The sequence below is a fragment of the Narcine bancroftii genome, chromosome 3 (assembly GCF_036971445.1).
Source record: "Narcine bancroftii isolate sNarBan1 chromosome 3, sNarBan1.hap1, whole genome shotgun sequence".
Lineage (NCBI taxonomy): Eukaryota > Metazoa > Chordata > Chondrichthyes > Torpediniformes > Narcinidae > Narcine > Narcine bancroftii.
Window position 1 is genome coordinate 185,764,898 of NC_091471.1, and position 17,978 is coordinate 185,782,875.

General features: G+C 40.8%; 1 protein-coding gene and 1 long non-coding RNA gene across 4 annotated transcripts in view; one reads left to right on the forward strand and one right to left on the reverse strand.

The window, feature by feature from the left end:
* The window catches only part of LOC138757930 (uncharacterized), a 28,255-nt gene that overhangs the window by 2,621 nt on the left and 7,656 nt on the right, over nucleotides 1-17,978 (forward strand). The gene's annotated exons all lie outside the window — the stretch shown is intronic.
* Nucleotides 7,695-17,978, reverse strand: part of LOC138757929 (ubiquitin-conjugating enzyme E2 D2-like) — a 47,399-nt gene continuing 37,115 nt past the window's right edge. For all 3 annotated transcript variants that reach the window (XR_011353996.1, XM_069926081.1, XM_069926082.1), the window contains one exon: nucleotides 7,695-12,386. Coding sequence is in view for 2 of the 3 variants with exons in the window: in XM_069926081.1 (XP_069782182.1) it covers nucleotides 12,341-12,386 (46 nt within the window). In the remaining variant the exon portion in view is untranslated. The remainder of the gene's footprint in view (nucleotides 12,387-17,978) is intronic.

Sequence of the window (17,978 nt, forward strand, 5' to 3'; positions counted from 1 at the left end):
TGAATCTTTTCTCATTGGCCAAACCCTTCATCCCTGGAATCAACCTGATGAACCTCCTCTGCACCACCTCCAAAACCACTACCTGCTTCCTCAAGTAAGGAGACCAGAACTACACAGATGCGGTCTCACCAATACTTTGTACAGTTGCATAACAGGGACCTCCCAGTGGCCAACCATTCAGTTCTGCATCACACTCACATACTGACATGTCTGTCCATGATCTCATGTACTATCCTACCAAGACTACCCGTAAGTTGGACAAACAACACCTGATTTTTGTCTGGGCACTCTCCAGCCGAATAGCATTAACTGACTTTTCTGGTTTCTGCTAAACTGCTCTCCTTTCCCTCTCTTTTCCCTTCCCCCTATCAGCTCACCATCCCATTCCCTCTCTATTCACCTACCCATTCCTCCTCCCCTTGCTTACTGCTGTGCCCTCCCTCCCTTCTCCACCTATTACCTCCTGCCTTTGCAACCATCCCTCCCCCCTTCCCCTGCAACATTTTTCCATACCTGGAAGAAGGGCTCAAGGCCAAAATGCCAGTTATGCAATTTTATCATTGACCTGCTGAGTTTCTCCAGCATTTTGTTTTTACTTCAGTCACGGTGTCTGCAGACTTTCGTGTTTTACTTGCATCATAACTTCCCTGCTCTTAAATTCAATCCCTCTAGCAATGAAGGCCAACATTCCATTTACGTTCATGATAGCCTACTACATCTGCAAACCCACCTTTTGTGATTCATACACAAGCACTCCAAAGTTCTGCACGTCAACATGCTGCAATTGCTTGCCGTGTAAATAATATTTTGATCTTCCAATTTTCCTTCAAAAGTGGATAACCTCACATCAACATTGTACTCCATCTGCCAAAGCCTTACCCACTCACTCAACCTTTCTATATCTCTGCAGACTCTCCTTATCCTCTGCACAATTTGGTTTTTCACTCAATTCAGTGTCAATTTAGATACACGACACTCTCTCCCCTCTTCCAAATTGTTTATTTATATCATGAACAATTGCGGGCCTAGCACTGACCCCTGTGACACCCTACTCACCACTGATTACCAATCAACCAGAAACACACCCCTGCACCTCAAGTCTCTGCTAACCAATCCTCTATCCATACTCATACATCACCCCTAATTCCATGCATTCTTCTGTGTAGTCTTTTATGTGGCAATTATCAAATGCTTTCTGAAATCTAGGAAAACAACATTCATCTGTTCCCTTATTATATTCGTAAAGAACTCCATTAAATTTGTCAAACAGTACCTGCTTTTGCTGAATCCATGCTGAGTCTGCCTGATGGATCCATCTTGCTCCAGATGCCTGGCTACTTGTTCAATGATAGCCTCAAGCATTTTCCCCACTACAGAAAACATTAAACTAACTGGCCAATTGTTCCCTGCTTTTTGCCTACATCCTTTTTTGAATAGTTGTGTTACATTCACTGTCTTTCAGTTCATCGGGACCTGAGCATATCACCAAAGCCTTGACTATGACTTCTGCCATTTCATTCAGTACCCTGGGATGCATTCCACAGAACCAGGGGATTTTTTCATTTTTAGACCCTTAAGTTTTCTGAGTGTGACCTTTTAGTGAGAGCTATTATATCTAGGTCCTCACAATATCTGTCTTTGGCATGTTCGTCATGTCTTCAACTGTGAATAATCATTCAACGCCTCAGCCATTTTCTCATTATCCAATATCAATTCTCCCTTCTCATCTTGCAAGAGTCCAATCTTCACTTTAGCCACCCTTTTCAGCTTTATATAAATATAAAAATTTTTACTGTTCATTTTATATTTTTGCTAATCTTTTCTCATAGTCTACCTTCTCTTTCTTTATTGCTTGCTTCATGGTTCTTTGTTACTTCTGAAAGTTTTTCCAATATGCTAGTTTCCCACTGCTCATGGCGACTTTGAACACATGAGCTTTTATGATGCCTTCCTTGATCTCCTGAATTATAACCTGGCCAAAGTGGAGATTCTGGATGAAAATGGAAACAAGGGATACCCGACAGCTGTGGCAGGGCCTAAGTACTATAACCTGTTACAAAACCAAATCCGGCAAAGTAGCAGATAACAAAGCTTCTCTCCCAGAGGAACTCAATGCCTTCTCCACCCAATTTGATGACAGTGAACCACCCCTCCTCACCCCCATGTCCCCTCATGATCCCATTCTGTCCGTATAAGGATGATGTGCCTTCAGGAGAGTGAATCCGAGGAAAGCATCCGGCCCAGATGGAGTACCAGCCGAGTATTAAAGATATGTGCTTACCAATTTACCAAGGTATTCACAGATATTTTCAACATCTCACTCCAGCAGGGCATGGTACCCACCTGTTTTAAACAGTTGTCAGTCATACCTGTGCCCAAGTAGTAATCTGCCTTAACAACTATCAACCAATAGCACTTGCGTCAACAGCGATGAAGTGTTTTGAAAGGCTGGTAATGAAGCACATCAGCTCCTGTCTGAGCAGTGATATGGATCCATTCCAGTTCGCTGATCATAGAAACAAGTCTATGGCAAATACCATAATCACTGGCGCTACACAAAGCCTTGGAACACATGGACACCAAAGATGAATACATCTTTATCGACTACAGTTCAGCATTTAACACCATCATCCCCTCAAAACTGATCAGCAAACTCCCAAGACCTGGGAGTTAACACTCCACTGTGTAATTGGATCATGGATTTCCTCATCTCCAAACCACAATCAATGAAGGTTGGTATGAATGTCTCCTCCATCATCTCCATTAGCACCAGAGCATCACAGGGCTGTGTACTTAGCCCCCTGCTCTACTCACTTTACACCTACAACTGTGTGGCTCGATACGACAATAACACCATCTACAAATTTGCTGACAATACCACAGTATTGGGTTGTATAAAGGAAAGGGATGAGTCAACATACAGGATGGAGATTGAAAACTTGGCTGAATGGTGCACCAACAACTTTTCACTCAATGTCACCAAAACGAAGGAGCTCATTTTTGACTTCAGGAAAGGAAAGTCAGAGGTATACAATTAGTGACCATTGGGGAAATCAGAAATGGAGAGGGTGAGCAATTTAGGTTCTTGGAAGTCACCATCTCAGAGGATCCTTCCTGGACCCAACACATCAGTGGCATCATGAAAAAAGCACGTCACTGCCTCTATTCCTCAGGTGTTTTCAGAGGTTTGGTATGACACCAGAATCCCTGACAAATTTTAAAAGAGGTGTGGTGGAAAGTGGGATGACCGGCTGCATTATGGTTTGGTATGGGAACAGCAATACCCCTGAGCATAAAGCCCTTCAAAAGGTAGTGAACACGGCCCAGGACTTTACATGCAAAACCCTCCCCATTATTGAGTACATCTACAGGGAACGCTGCCATTGGAAGGCAGCAGCAGTCATCAAAGGCCCACACCACCCAGCACAAAGCGGTATAGGTGCCACAAGGCTCGTGCCACTAGGTTCAGAAACAGCTGCTATCCCTCCACCATCAGATTCCTCAAAGACAAACTCAATCGGAGACTCATTTAAGGACTCTTACTTGTGTACTTTATTGATTTTCTTTTGTTCTCTCTGTATAGCAGTTTTTTTTTTACATTCGTTATCTGTTTACAGCTCATTTATTTACTGTGTACAGTTTATTTTTTGCACTAGCAATTAGCGATAGTTTTGCTATGCCTGCAGGAAAAAGAAATCTCAGGTTTGTCTGTATTGTCATGTATGGACTTGGACAATACATTTCAAATCCATCCAAGGCTGGCGGTCCCCATCCTTGCTCTCTTTACTTTTAACTGGAATATATTTGTTGAGCATTGCGACAATCCCTTTGAAAGTCCTCCACTGTTCCTCCATATAGCCTGCTTTCCCAGTCTACCCTCACCAACTCTCACCCCCTTGTTTAAGCTTAACACATTGTTTTAAATCATTATTGTGCCCTCCATTTGTATGATAAACTCGATCATACCGTGATAATTTTTTCCAAGATCCTCAACTACAAGATTGTTAATTTTACCCGTCTCATTGCACAGGACCAGATCCAAGATAGCATGTTCCCTTGTAGGTTCAGTAACATGCTGTTCAAGAAACCCATCCCATATGCATTCTATGAAGTCCTCCTCAAGGTTACCTTGACCAAACTGATTCACCCAATCTATCTGCATGTTAAAGTCCTCCACAATAACTGTTTCATCCTTACATGCCTCCGACATTTCTTGGTTTATTGCCTGTGCTGCTGTATTGTTATAATTGGGTGGCCTATAAACAACTCCCACCAGTGATTTTTTTTTCCCTTTACTATTCCTAATCTCTCCCAAATGGACTCAACATTTTGCTCCTTAGTTCTTCATTCATCTCTCACAATTGCCCTGATCTCATCCTTAATAAACCACTATCCCAGCTCCCTTATCACCTGATATCCTTGAATATTTAATTCCCAATCCTCTCCACCCTGCAACCACATTTCTGAAAAGACCACTATATCATACTTGCACTGGAGCCCTCTGGCAGCGGAGTCAACATTTCCAATGGAAGAACCCAGACAGGCAATTTCATGTCCTCAGTGTCTGCCTGCCAAATGCCAATGTCTCTTGAGCAGTTACTGGACAGAATCAGTAGGTCAGACAGCATCTATGGTCAGTCAATGTTTGTTTATAACTGGAATATATTTCTGTTGAGCATTGTGACAATCCCTTTGAAAGTCCTCCATTTGGACCCTTTATCAAGACATGAGGGAAGTGGGGAATGAACTGAAGATCCCTGAGGTAATTAGACAGAAGACAAGATGAGTGGAGAAAAAGAATGGGGGGGGGGGGTTAACAGTGGGGAGTAGAAAAAAAAAAGTTTAGGAGTAGGTAAAGAAAATGGAATCAGATCACCCCAAACTTAAAACTCAAAGTTCATGGTTTAGGGCTGACAAGGAGGAATATGATGTGTTGTTCCTCCAATTTACATTTGGCCTCAACCTGACTTTATGAGGCTGAGAACAGAGTTTTAGAGGGGTTTAAATGGTTGGCTACAGGAAGTTCAAATTTAGACCCATAGATAGAACACAGGTGTATAGTAAATCAGTCACCAAGTCTGTGTTTGCTCTTACCAATGTTCAGCATGCATGTTGAATGCACATAATGCAGTAGATTAGTTTGGAATTGATGTCCACGCAAGGCTTTGCCTCAGCAAGAAGGTCTGTCCATGGCCTTGGATGGAAGGGAAATATAGGGGAAAGGCTTGCAATTTCTGCAGTTATGGCTGGAAGTGCCTTAGGGGATGGAAGGGTGAGAGAAGGAAAAGTGGAGCAGCCAATCTCAGAGACATCCCTACAAAGGCAGATAGGAGCAGAGGGAAAGATGTGGTTGGTAGTGAGATTCTGCTGAAATGTCCAAGGATAGTCTCAGATAGAAGTTGGTGGGGTGGAAAATGAGAACCAGAGGAACTTGTCTATCTGGAAAGAGATACAGGAATATTAGAGCTAGCACTAGGCTGAGGAACATCTTCCCATGGGCATTGAGAATGCTGAATGACCAAAGGAACTGCTCACACTAATCATCCAAGACTCATATTCATGAAACATTTATTTGTATATATGAAATTTTGTTCTGCATATGTATTATCTATCTGTATTTGTGTTATGTCTGGTTGTGTGCATGTTTTGCACTGAGGACTGGAGAATGCAGTTTCATCAGATTGTATATGTGCAATCAGGTGACAATAAACGACTTTACTCTGTCCTTGTTCGGCCTTGAAGGGGAAGGGATGAAAGAGGTGGAGTTCAAGAAAAAGATGAGAGTCAAGGAAATCTTCATGTGTTAAATAAAGAAAGAGGACATTTGATGTCCTGGTGTTGGAAGGCCTCATCCTGGGAAGTGGGGGATTTGTAAGAGATGGCATTTTTACAAGAGTCAGGATGGAAAGGGACATACTCCTGCTCGTACGTAGGTTTGTGCTAGCATCCACGATGATGTGTCAGAAAGTTCTGGTAAATTTAAGTTGGCATTGATGTGAATGCAGATACAGGAGATAGCACCAATGCATTAATCAGTAGAGCAGAGGAAGAACTAGGGAGTGGTACCCAAACACAAATGGAACATTGCAATACACACAGTAGCCATAGGACATACACGGTAACTTCCATTTCAGGGCCTGAGCCCTTTGTCGGGAATAAGGAAAAATTGGTAGATACAGGAATAAATTACCAGGGAAGGGAGAGGAGGGCAGTGAGAAGAGTACAGGCAAACAGTTTGATACAGGTGAGAGGGTAGAAGAGAAAGAAGCTGAGAAGTGATGGGGAAAGAGGACTGAAGGTGAAAGGTAGCTCTCTGATAGCCGAGGAGCCGGAGAAAAGGCCAGGGAGAGGGTTTCCAGAAATTGGAAGTTGATATTAATGCCACCTGGTTGCAGACCACCAAGATGGAATAGGTGCTATTCCTTTAATGTGCAGGTGGACTTGATTTGGCAGTATGGCAATGGCATGTGAAATTAAAATGGTTGGCCACTAGAAGGTCCTTGGTGTGGCAACAGGTACTCAATGAAATGATCTCCCAGTCTTCATCCAATTTCTCAAGGTAGAGGAGGCCAAATCAGGAACACCAGATGCATAGATGATACTATAATTCACCAGTGTTGCTTCATTTGGAAGAACTGTTTGGCACCCAGAGTGGTGAGGGAAGAGGTGTAGGTACAAGTATAGCATTTATTGCAGTCACAATGGTAGGTACCAATAGGGCAATTAGTGGGAAGTGATGAGTGGGCAAGGGAGTGTTGGAGGGACCAATTCCTACAGAAAACAGGGAAGGAGAATCCTGTTGTAGGTGGCAAAAATTGCAGAGGATATCTCAGATGTGGAGTCTAACAGGGTGGTAGGGAGGGACGAGTGGAACTCTATCCTTGTTGAGACTTGGGAGGAACCAGGGCAGGTGTGCGGGTAATAGAGGACTGAATTAATGACAGTAAAAGTAAAGGTTCCAATGTCACATACTACATTTAGAATGTAACATACATGGAATTCTTTAACTTTTGTCTACCATAAAGTAAAGAGTCACCACTTTGTCCAGTGCCCCTCACAGAAACCTGCAGCACTTGGTGTTCCTAGGTGGTCTCCCCTCCAAGTACTGACCAGTCCTGTGTGCCTGCTTAGCTTCCGAGATCAGACAATCCCAGGCATATTCAGTGCTTACCTTTTACCTCTTATTGACACGGTGCGACCTGCTCAGTTTCCTCCAGCACTTTTGAGCATTGCAATCAACCCCAGCATCTGCAAACTTTCTTGTTTAACTGAGATTTGAACAGTGTTTGTATTCAGCACAGTCACAAGAAGTGGCCAGATTTAAAACATCCTTGATCAAAGGACAAATGACACCTCAATTCTACACAGCTTCTGGTAGTGAACATTATGTTAATAAGCGTTCTGTTACTGAATAGGCTATGGCCAGAGCACGTCACCTTCTGAAGTAAGAAAATCAAATCACAATCCGAGATACTCTGTAATAGAATACAATTACAGTGCGGATAGCAGATGCACATGAATGTGTAATATCTCCATAAGTTTTCTTTGTTGTATAATGGACAGAGATACAAAACATTATTCCAGTTGTTTAATGAATTTGGCTTGACTTGCATCTTCCTCCTTGAAACTAAAAATTGTCAAACAGGATCAATGGTCGAGTAGATATATAAAATGGATGTGAACCAGTTGAGACCTGATTTTGTCACATTTTATTATGGTACAAAATAACTTTGCAAAACAAATATACAAAATTAGTTTCTATTGATCTTTAAAATGAATATACATTATCACTGCATCAGCATACACAAGATAAATAAACACCCCTCTGCTACTATAATCATTTCATGAGGTCACATTAAACATTTTTGTATCTCCAGCCCAAATATCCATGGGTCCAAAAAAAATTAAGATTCAAATGCTCATGCAGGATTCCCATGCTACAAGGTTTCATGCACACTTTTTATACTTCCACAATGCAGTTTAGACACCTTTTAAAATTGCATTGAATACACAAATATTTCAAATATGGCTTGGTCTGAACAAATTCAGACTGGATATTTACTACAAAGGAATTTTATTTAAAGTAAACAGAAAGTTATTATACTGTACATTATGATCTGTAAGATACCACCTTAAAAGTTTATTGAAAACATTCGTAATTCCCAGAGAAAGCAGTATTAAACAAGGAAAACACTCAAGGGTACAAGGAGTAGATCCATATCCAAGATAGCACAGCCCTAAAGGTCTCAACAATCACCCATGAACAAGTTACATAGAGGATGTGGATAATCTGCAAATATAGGTTATGTGAATGGGAAAGTATGACAGCTAAAGGACTAAATTGGTAAATCCAAAGTCAACCATTTTAGAAGAAAAAAAAGTTCAGATTATTAAATAGCTAAAAATGCAGCATGCCATTGTGTAGAGGGACTTTGGAGTGCTTCATGAATTGCAAAAGGTTGGTTTGCATATGCAAAAGTTATCAAGGCAGCAAATGGAATGTTGGCCTTCATTGCTGGAGGGGAGGAATTGAATTTAAGCACAGGTCGGTTCTGCTACAACTGTACAGGGTACTGGTGAAACAGCACCTGGAGTACTAAGAAAGATCTGGCTTTGGAGGTGGCTAACCAGGTTGATTCCTCAGATAAGGGAGTCAGCCTGTGAGGAAAGATGGAGCCATTTGGCGCTATATTTGCTGGAATTATGAAAAGGGATCGAGGCAGGAATGTTGTTTGCACTGGTGAGAACAAAATCAGGTGACATCATCTCAAGATTCAGGGGAATCAGATTCAGGATGGAGATGAGGAAGTGCTTCTCAGAGCAGTGAACCTATAGACTTCTCTGTTCAAGGAAACAGTAGAGGCTGCCTCATTACAGATGTTCAAACCAGAGATTTTTGCATCAGAGGATTAAAGATTCTGGGGAAAAGGCAGGTAAATGCATGTTGAGCCCATGGCCAGATCAGCCAAATTAAATAGCGGAGAAGCATGACAGGCCAGATGGCCAACTCTTGCTTTTATAACTTTCATTCTTATATATATTAACTTCTATAATCCTTACCACGAGATCAAGGCCAGGCCTGCATTACAGATTGTACAAGAAGGACAACAGTTCTTCAACATCATGATTTTTACTTTGGTGTGGGGAAATGAGGAAAGGCAACTATCCTGAAACCAGATAAGAGCAAGTTAATAGCACAATTTATTTGGGGAAACCCGGTTCTAATTAATTAATTTCTCATTTAATCTTTTATTACCTCTGTTTTTAAAAAATGACTGGAAGAGATGTATTTTTTAAGATGCATGGGATTATTCCAATTCATTGCCTCCTAAAATTGCCTGAGAAAGTGACAACAACCTGTGCAGCAACTTGTAATGTTTCACAGTTGTAAACATTGGACAAGGCAAGTAACTTAGATGTTGAAGGAAAGGAAATACAGAGATCAGTGGTGGGACAGAGATGTGGTGTGAACTGTTTAAAAAAAAGTGGATGCTGTAAAGTTACTGTTTCAGGTCTGAAACACCTCTGGAGTTACCTCAAAAATTAACCACATTTATCTGATGCTACCCATCCTGATTATTTTTCAGCATTCCCTGGTCACCTGAAGAATGCAGACTTAAAAACAGAAAGCAAATATTGTTGATCATTCCACTTTTAAACGTTGACGTCCTCAGGTTATTAACAAAATTATAAAGGCATACAACAAATAGTTCTCCTTTAATAGGTTTACAGTTGGAAGCCTTATGTTGATGGCTAAATGATTTTGATGTACATGCTTAATCTACAGTTGATTGAACAGGTTCTGTCACACAGCTATTATTAATAATTTTAACTATTTTGCTTCAAGCTAACCCCTTCATTCAGTGTGAAAAACTTTCACCATTTTATATTGCAAATAACACCCACAGTTTTTAAGTATGACAACTGAGTTCCACTTTAAATCATAAACATCCTCTCATTAATGTCAGGCTAAACGTGCTATTTCATGATGTCAATACTGTGTAGAACCTTTTCACCATCCATCCCATTCCAACCACTGTAGTCCTGATGGGAGTGAACATAAAGTATATCTACCACCTGCACTCCAAATGCTCCTGGTTTATAGGCTGACCAGTGTTCCAGCAGTCCAACACTGAACAGCACTTGTTCTTGCAAAGGGCCTGATCTAAACAACTATATATACAAAAAATTCCCTAGACCTTAAAGGATTTGAGGAGATAGGTTTACACAATTATACCTTGCCCTTCCAGGTGAATTTTTAAAAACAACTTTCCAGATAGACTCAAATAACCTCTTGGCCAAGCAATATTGCATACGCAAAGAGCAGAGATGATATGAAATTGATCAGCACACTTCCCCATTCTTCCCTAGCTTTGTCACCATAGTCATCACTGAAGTTTGATCAACATCAGTAACTGGCTAAACAACCAGAAAAATGTGCAGTACACATCCAAAACAAGAGTAAAATCCACTTATCATGTGAATAGGTGTAATTAAATACTGGCCTATGGTCACATCTTTGTTCTGATCCCTTTCTGACTATATTAAGAGCATATGATACAAATTCTACAGCCAATGTATCCATCCAATTATCTACCACAACCCCTCTAAAGAGTCTTCCACCCCCATGTGTTAAAATATCAACATTAGTGCAGAATTAAATAAAATTTCAAAAACTGTGGATTAGGCTTAGGTTACACAGACAGCAATTGCTAGAACAGAAATAAGATCAGACATGCAAGTTAAACCTCCAGAAATTGAGGCTGAAGATCTAAATTGTTTGAAAGTAAAATCTAATTTTTTTTCATTCTGGACAGTCTGACACTTTTCCTATGGTACCATTTTAATTACGACTTTGAGATTTACAGTTTATAAAAAAAAATCATGTTCCAAATTCTTATACCAATATCTGCACAATGAAAGGACTGAAAATTGAAGCAGAAGTATGATTTTCATAATTCTCTTCCTTCTTCCTCTCAAATAAAATCACAGATCTTTGGATTGTAAACATAAAATTGGAAAAAGTGAATGATTATGTTTAAGAATGGGATAAATTCATTTCAAATTAATTTCTGGCTTCCAATATCCAAATTCTTATTTAACAATAAAGAGCCAGACTCTCAATAAGACCAGATGCAAACATTTGCAACAATCCCACAAAATAGCTCTGAGCAAGTATATAAAATAGTTCATAGCAGCAGAAGACTGTATGTTGCACACTGTTTAAACTACACCTGAATCCAAACTCTGGTAGGAAACCGAGAGCTGACAATTTCTGGAACTCCATTTTTGTTTAAAATTTCAACAACAAAAAAAAAATTGTATTCTTAAACAGGAACAAACACAATGCAGAATAGAGCTCCAAGAAACAAGACAGAGTATAAAGCATTCAAAACCAATAGCCTGAATTGTTTGGCAAAACTGTTTCAATACAACTAGACTGAGGATGCACCCCAGTTTTCATAAATAACTATATTATCACTTCAACATAGCTATACCTCAAAAGGTTATACACCATTTATTCAGGCTACTCAAACATTGGTTTATGGAACTTAATTAAAAGAAAAACCCAATGAATACAAGCTATTAGAAGATCAGTCTACCGGAAGGTGAGAATAATAATTCAGTGCCATATAAGTGTGGTAAAAACACACTTTTAAAAAAACAGTACTGTAAATTTTAAAGATGATTTAAATTTGTTCACTTGGGAAGATTGAGGCAGAATCTTCCATTTCTATTCTGCGCAAAACCAACAAAAACCTTATCATTCCTTTTTATTAACATGCATAAAATACAGCATATATTTTAATTAATCCTGATACTATTAAGTTCTGAACCAATCCACCATCCATAACGAAGTTATGAGCACAAAGTAAATGGACTTGAATGCCATTTTATATGGGGGTGGGGAGGATGCTGTCCCTTTAATGCAGCAATCTTTGAATAATGAATTTGACTCATTTTATTTCAGGTTAAAAAAAAAATCAGCACGCATTTCAGTGAGGAATTGTTTTAATCTCATAACCAAGTTATTATGAAGGCATCGGTCACTTAACATATGCTCCATATATAAAGGAGGTCAAAATTTCAGATGATTGATGAAACTATATTGGAAATCCAGAGTGGTTTTACCAAGCACAGAGTACTAAACTGCCTTCTCACATGAGCATATGAATTGAGGCAGGAGGGACAAGGAGAGGACAGTAGTTAAGTGACGGGTAGAGGGGTATGAAAAATGTGATCTTACAAGGGGGCAGCCAAATAGAAAAATCATAAATCCGTCATTTAAAAGTTTATTCCAGCTATGATGCAAGATATTTGAACTCCAAGGTATCAGGTATCACATTGCATATTTATGAGTCCATTCCCGGGCTGTTTTGTTGTACCTGTAAGTGAAAAGAGAGGCAGTATTTTACATTTTGATGCATTTGTACAGAAGACAGAAACACTATTCACACCAAGCCAAACCAACACTGAGTTGGAGATAGCAGCCAGCTTCAAGTTCTTTGGAGTAACATTCTCCAATGACTTGTCTTGGTCTACCCACATCAATGCAACAGGGAAGAAACCACAGTAGTACCTCTACTTCCTAAGAAACCTGAGGAAATGTAGCATGTCACCAGCATCCCATAACAACTTCTACAGATGCATCATCAAATGCATCCAGTCAGGGAGCATCCTTGCGTAGGTCAGGAACTGCTCCGCCCAAGACTCTGAGAAACTGCAAAAGGATGTCAACATGGCTCAGGCTATCCAACATATCCCCCTCACCATCAATGCTCACTGTCTAGGAAAAGCAGCTCATATACTACATCAGAAGGATGTAAGGCTTTAGAAAGGGTTCAGAAGAGATTCATCAGGATGTTGCCTGGAATAGAAGGCACGAGCTATGGAGAGAGGTTGGACAAACTTTGGTTGTTTTCTCGGGAACGTCAGAGGCTCGAGGATTTGATAAGAGGTTTATAAAATCATGGAAGACACACAATTTATTACACAGACTTTGCGGGATTTTACCATTATGAAGAGTCTCTGACATGCCGGCATTGGTCATTCACACAGGAACAACCAAGACTGCAAATCTTTGTTTCTGTCCACGATTTTAGATAGCATACCGCGAACAAAAAGGGCGGGGCATGTAACTCAACAGTGTCGCCATTTGTGTCTCAGGTTGCGTATAACATACCGTATTTGATAGTATGTTAGACCCACTTGTTTTTCCCCAAAAAATGGCCCAAAAATATTCCCCCATTTTATATGCCAGGTTGAAATTTGGGTGATAATGGTGAGTAACGACAACAGTAATGCTGTCGGTTCCCGCTCTGATCATTGTTGTGTTAAGAAAGTTTCCAGTCCATGAGAGATGAGTCTGGACACAAGGGTTTTCAAACGTTACTTTTATTAAAACACTACAATTAAGAGAAGAGCGTTGAAATAAAGCACATGCGCACAATATGAAAGCGCACGGGAAAAATGTGCACAATTTAATAAAACATACACAAACACACATAAAAGAGCATGGGAAAATCTACGTATTGATAGAAAAAAATGGATTTCAATCTTTTTCATTCCACTCACATATCACCTTGAGTAATCCCTTACTAATCACCACTACCTATCGTTGGGGGTTTGTGGTGGACTTTTGGTGGGGGAGCAGGGCAGTGGGATTCAGACTGTTCAAAGAGGAAAACCTACAGACCAGTTTGCTAGTATCAAATCTTTGTGATTGGCTTCACAATCTGGCAGATCTAATGTCAAATCTAGGGTTAGGGTTCAGGTTAGTTTGTCAATATGCGAGCAGCAGGATAATGATCCCTTTTGATTTCACTGGTCTCTCTCAGAGGTTCCGTGTCACTATAAACTGCCACTTTTGGTTGGCCCAGCTTTCATTACCCTGTGCCTGTTTCTAACAGAGGGAATCAGTTGTGCATTTTGGTTTGTCCTGCGGTAAGTTTATTGTCTGCATAGTGGGTGACCTTTTGTTCACACCTAAATGGTTAGGGCTATAGTTAGGGTTCAGCAACAGAGAGCAGGCAGCAGACAGCTGGAACAGAGGCCTACGGGAGAGAGTAGGCAGCAGACCGCTAGGAAAGAGCAGGTTGCAGGAGAGATCACAAGATAAAGGAACAGAAGTAGGCCATTTGACCCATTGAGTCTGGTCCACAAATTCACCCAGAGATAAATTGTTCTCACATCCAGTTCCAAATTCCAGCCTTTTCCCCATATCTCTTGATACCTCGACTAATTAAATATCTATCAATCTCCCCCTGAAACTCCCCACAATGGTATGTGGCAATGAGAGAGCAGGCAGTGGACTGCTGGAACAGTGGGCAGCACTAAAAAAAAATTACAAATATACTAAGAAAATTACAGTACACAATATAGTTTCACCTGAGTTTGGTCCCATAATGTCTGGAGTGGAGTTTACACTGCGGATGTTCCAGGAAAATGAAAAGGGGGTCCTTACACAGCATGCATTCCAGGAAATGGGAATAATCTCCTGGAACTTACAGATAGGGTGCCCAGTCAAAATCTTTTCCCCAGGCTAAAATGGCTCACTAGAGGACATGCTTGAAGGTTGGGGAGAGGTGGGAGGGGAGGAAGGGAGAGTGAAAAGGAGAGGCACAGGGAAAGTGGTGTTCATTTTACACACAAGAGTGGCAGGTTGTCTGGAGTAGTGCAAGCAACAGAGTTTTTATTTCATTTTGGCATCACTTTTGGTGGAGACACAAGGCCAAAGGGCCAGTTCCTACACTGAACTGTTCCACCTTATATTCCCATCTGGGCACTCTCTAACCAGATGATACCCCCCCCCCCACCTTTTTATTCTGCACCTACCCACTTTTCGCTCATATTTTGCCAAAGGGCTAAGGCCTAAAGCTTAGGTTATACAGTAAAACCTCCATTATCTGGCACCTACAGGGATCACGGATGGCAAGATGTAAATTATCCAGTAGACTGAGACTCACTCTCACAATGCCCAACTAATATACCTGCATTACAAATACTGTTTAAAAGACAGTACAAAATCTAATTTTGAAATAAGTATTGTATTCTTTAATTATGCAAAGTTCATTTTAATCAAATAATTCCCATTACACTCAAAATGTAAATTTAAATTAAAATCCCGGATGCTGGCACTGTAACAGTGTTGCGCTAGCCACTAAGCTAACTGTGCTGCCGTCATAATTAACCCACCCCCCCCTTCCCCCAAGTTTATAAAGCATTACTTAATATAATGCTAATATAGATATAGACTCTTACTAGGCAGGGATAGGGAAACACAGGGAGAATCACCCAAGCAGTGAGCAGCATCAACTGGTTCTTCAGCCTGGTGTCCTAGTCAGGCCCTCAGCTCAACCCAACTCACCTCCACGGCAATATCATGGTCAGGGCCTCGACGCAACCTGACTCACTTCCACGCAAATGTTCTGGTTAGATCCTTAGCACACCTTCCTTTAAATTTGAACCCCATTCATGAGCACTGCAACAGCATTGTCCTAGATGCTACACTAAATGTGCCATTGTCATAATTAACCTCCTCCCTCCCCCAAGTTTACAGATAAAGCTTAATATTCCAGCAAAAATAAAGACTCTTACTCTGCAAGGATAGGGAGATACTTTGGGAGAGTTGCCCAAGTGGATTCGGCCAGCTCTTCATCCTGGGTGACGCCAATTTATTGAAACTTTTTCCATCTTCACTAAGGGGTCGTGTGTTGCTTTGGAGAGCCTTTACTTTTATAATTTAAACTTTTATTTAAAACTTCATTCATTTTTATATTTATTTCCTTTTTTTGTCACTTGTTTGAGTTTCTGGTTGATTGAATGCCAAATAATGAGGTTTTCCTGTTTATCATTGCCTCCTATGGATGCTGCCAGACCTTCTAAGTTTCTCCAGCCACTTTGTGTATTAATTACAATCATAACATTTGCAGATTTTGTTTCACTCCACGTTCTATAATCCCTCTATTACAATTTGGTTTCAACCCATGGGAAAATTGTACATGTTCAGTATCTAAACACCATAACTACATTCTTGGCCCTCAGGCAGAAAGGTACAACAAACAGATGGCTAACTTTTTACTAAAATCCAAGCAAGTTGCGAAAAGGATGCACGGCAGCTGTTTGGGCAATTGTGTGCCAGTGGAGTGCAACTTGAGATAAGTAAATTTGTCCATTTTGGCAGGAAAAATAAAAGTGTTTATGCAAATTATAAAATTGCAGAGATCAGATACAGGAATAATGGTTGCTTTGTAGTTTGATTTGCAAAACACTGATGAGAATATTGCAAGCATTAATAGTGAGGGGATTTGAAATGTCAAATAGGAGTAGGACAGCATGGTTAGCGGTTCGAATCTGTCGCTGTCTACAAGGAATTTGAACATTCTCCCCATGTCTGCTTGGGTTTCCTCTGAGTGCTCTGATTTCCTCCCACATTCCAAAGATGTACATTGTCATGTAAAAGATTATTTGTCACATGGGCGTAAGTGGGAGCATGGGCTGAAAGAACCTGTTACCACATTGCATTACAATTAAATGGAGTCCTGTTGCACCATTCCAGATCACAGCTCATCTTTGGCCTCAGTGTACCCCTCCATTCAAAAGATCAAGAAACCTATTAACTCATGCCTGGAATGAGCCTTCACATCTGGCAGGTGGAGAATTCCAAAGTTTCAGCATGTGGCCTAATTCCTCACAACTCTATCTACTTTAGCATTAACAGCAAAGCTAAAAATGTGACATTTGGAGGCAAGCTGACAAATGTTGATGAAGATTATGAAATGGGCCCAGGTAGCACTCCCTGCAATATCCCATTGGTCAAAGGCCCAACAGAGAGAATTAATTTATTCCCATTTCTGTCCAGTAACAAATGCTTCATCCATAACACTCTGCTAAAGCAGAAAGAGCATACCTTAGTTATAGAGGGCATTGGTGAGACTATCCCTGTAGGGTCACCTCCCAAGCTTCTCCCTCTCAATGGGAGATCTCCCAGCTTCTGGTGTCCTGTGCCAGTCCACTGCAACCTCTCATGGTATGCTGCCCAGCACAAATCCTGCCATCTTAAGCAAAGACCTCAGTGGTTGCAGGATTAAAAAAAAATCATCTTTAACAGGCCATTTTAAGGCCTGTAACATGGCCATCACTGGGCAGTTGAACCCTGCGGAGCAGTGCAATGTCTCTGCTCCCCGTGATAATGCAACATCTCCAGCAGCGCTACCACTACCCTGCCCTTGCAACATCCTACTCATTTGAACATTTATCCAAATGTACTTCAAACAATATGATCACCACCCAACAATTATGCTTTAATCACCAAGGCAACTCTCCCCTGCTGTAGTACCCTTGTACATATTCTCTAGTAGGAATGCTCTCTACAAAAACTGAGTACTAATTTAGGGTTTGCATAATCAAATTTATCCAGCCTGCACTGACATGTACTTATATTATCTCCTTTGACAAATAAACATCAACATTGAATCATAGAAACAGACAGGTTTAAATTTTAAATATACAGCATGATAACCTGGCCCTTCGGGTCCATGAGCCCATACTGCTCAAAAACCCCAATTAACCTACAACCCCACATGTTTGAAGGGTTGGAGGAAACCAGAGCACCTGGAGGAAATCCATGTAGGCACAGGAAGAACATACAAACTTCTTACAGACAGCACAGGATTCGAACCCAGGTCACTGGTGCTAACTGCTATACTTGAGTGATGGATCATCTCGACAGCCTGAATCATGATGGATGCCAACAGTAATTCCATTTACCTGCATTAGGCACATAATCTATCTCTCCCTTTCTTGTACATGAAAGCCCAAAATGCCCTTTAAATTCCATTGTATCTGCTTCTACCACCAAACCTGACAGCTCGTTCAGATATTCACCACCCTATTATCTCGGAAGATCTTTCCTGGAACCAACACACCAATGGCATCATGAAGAAAGCCTCTACTTCCTCAGGAGTTTGCGGAGGAGC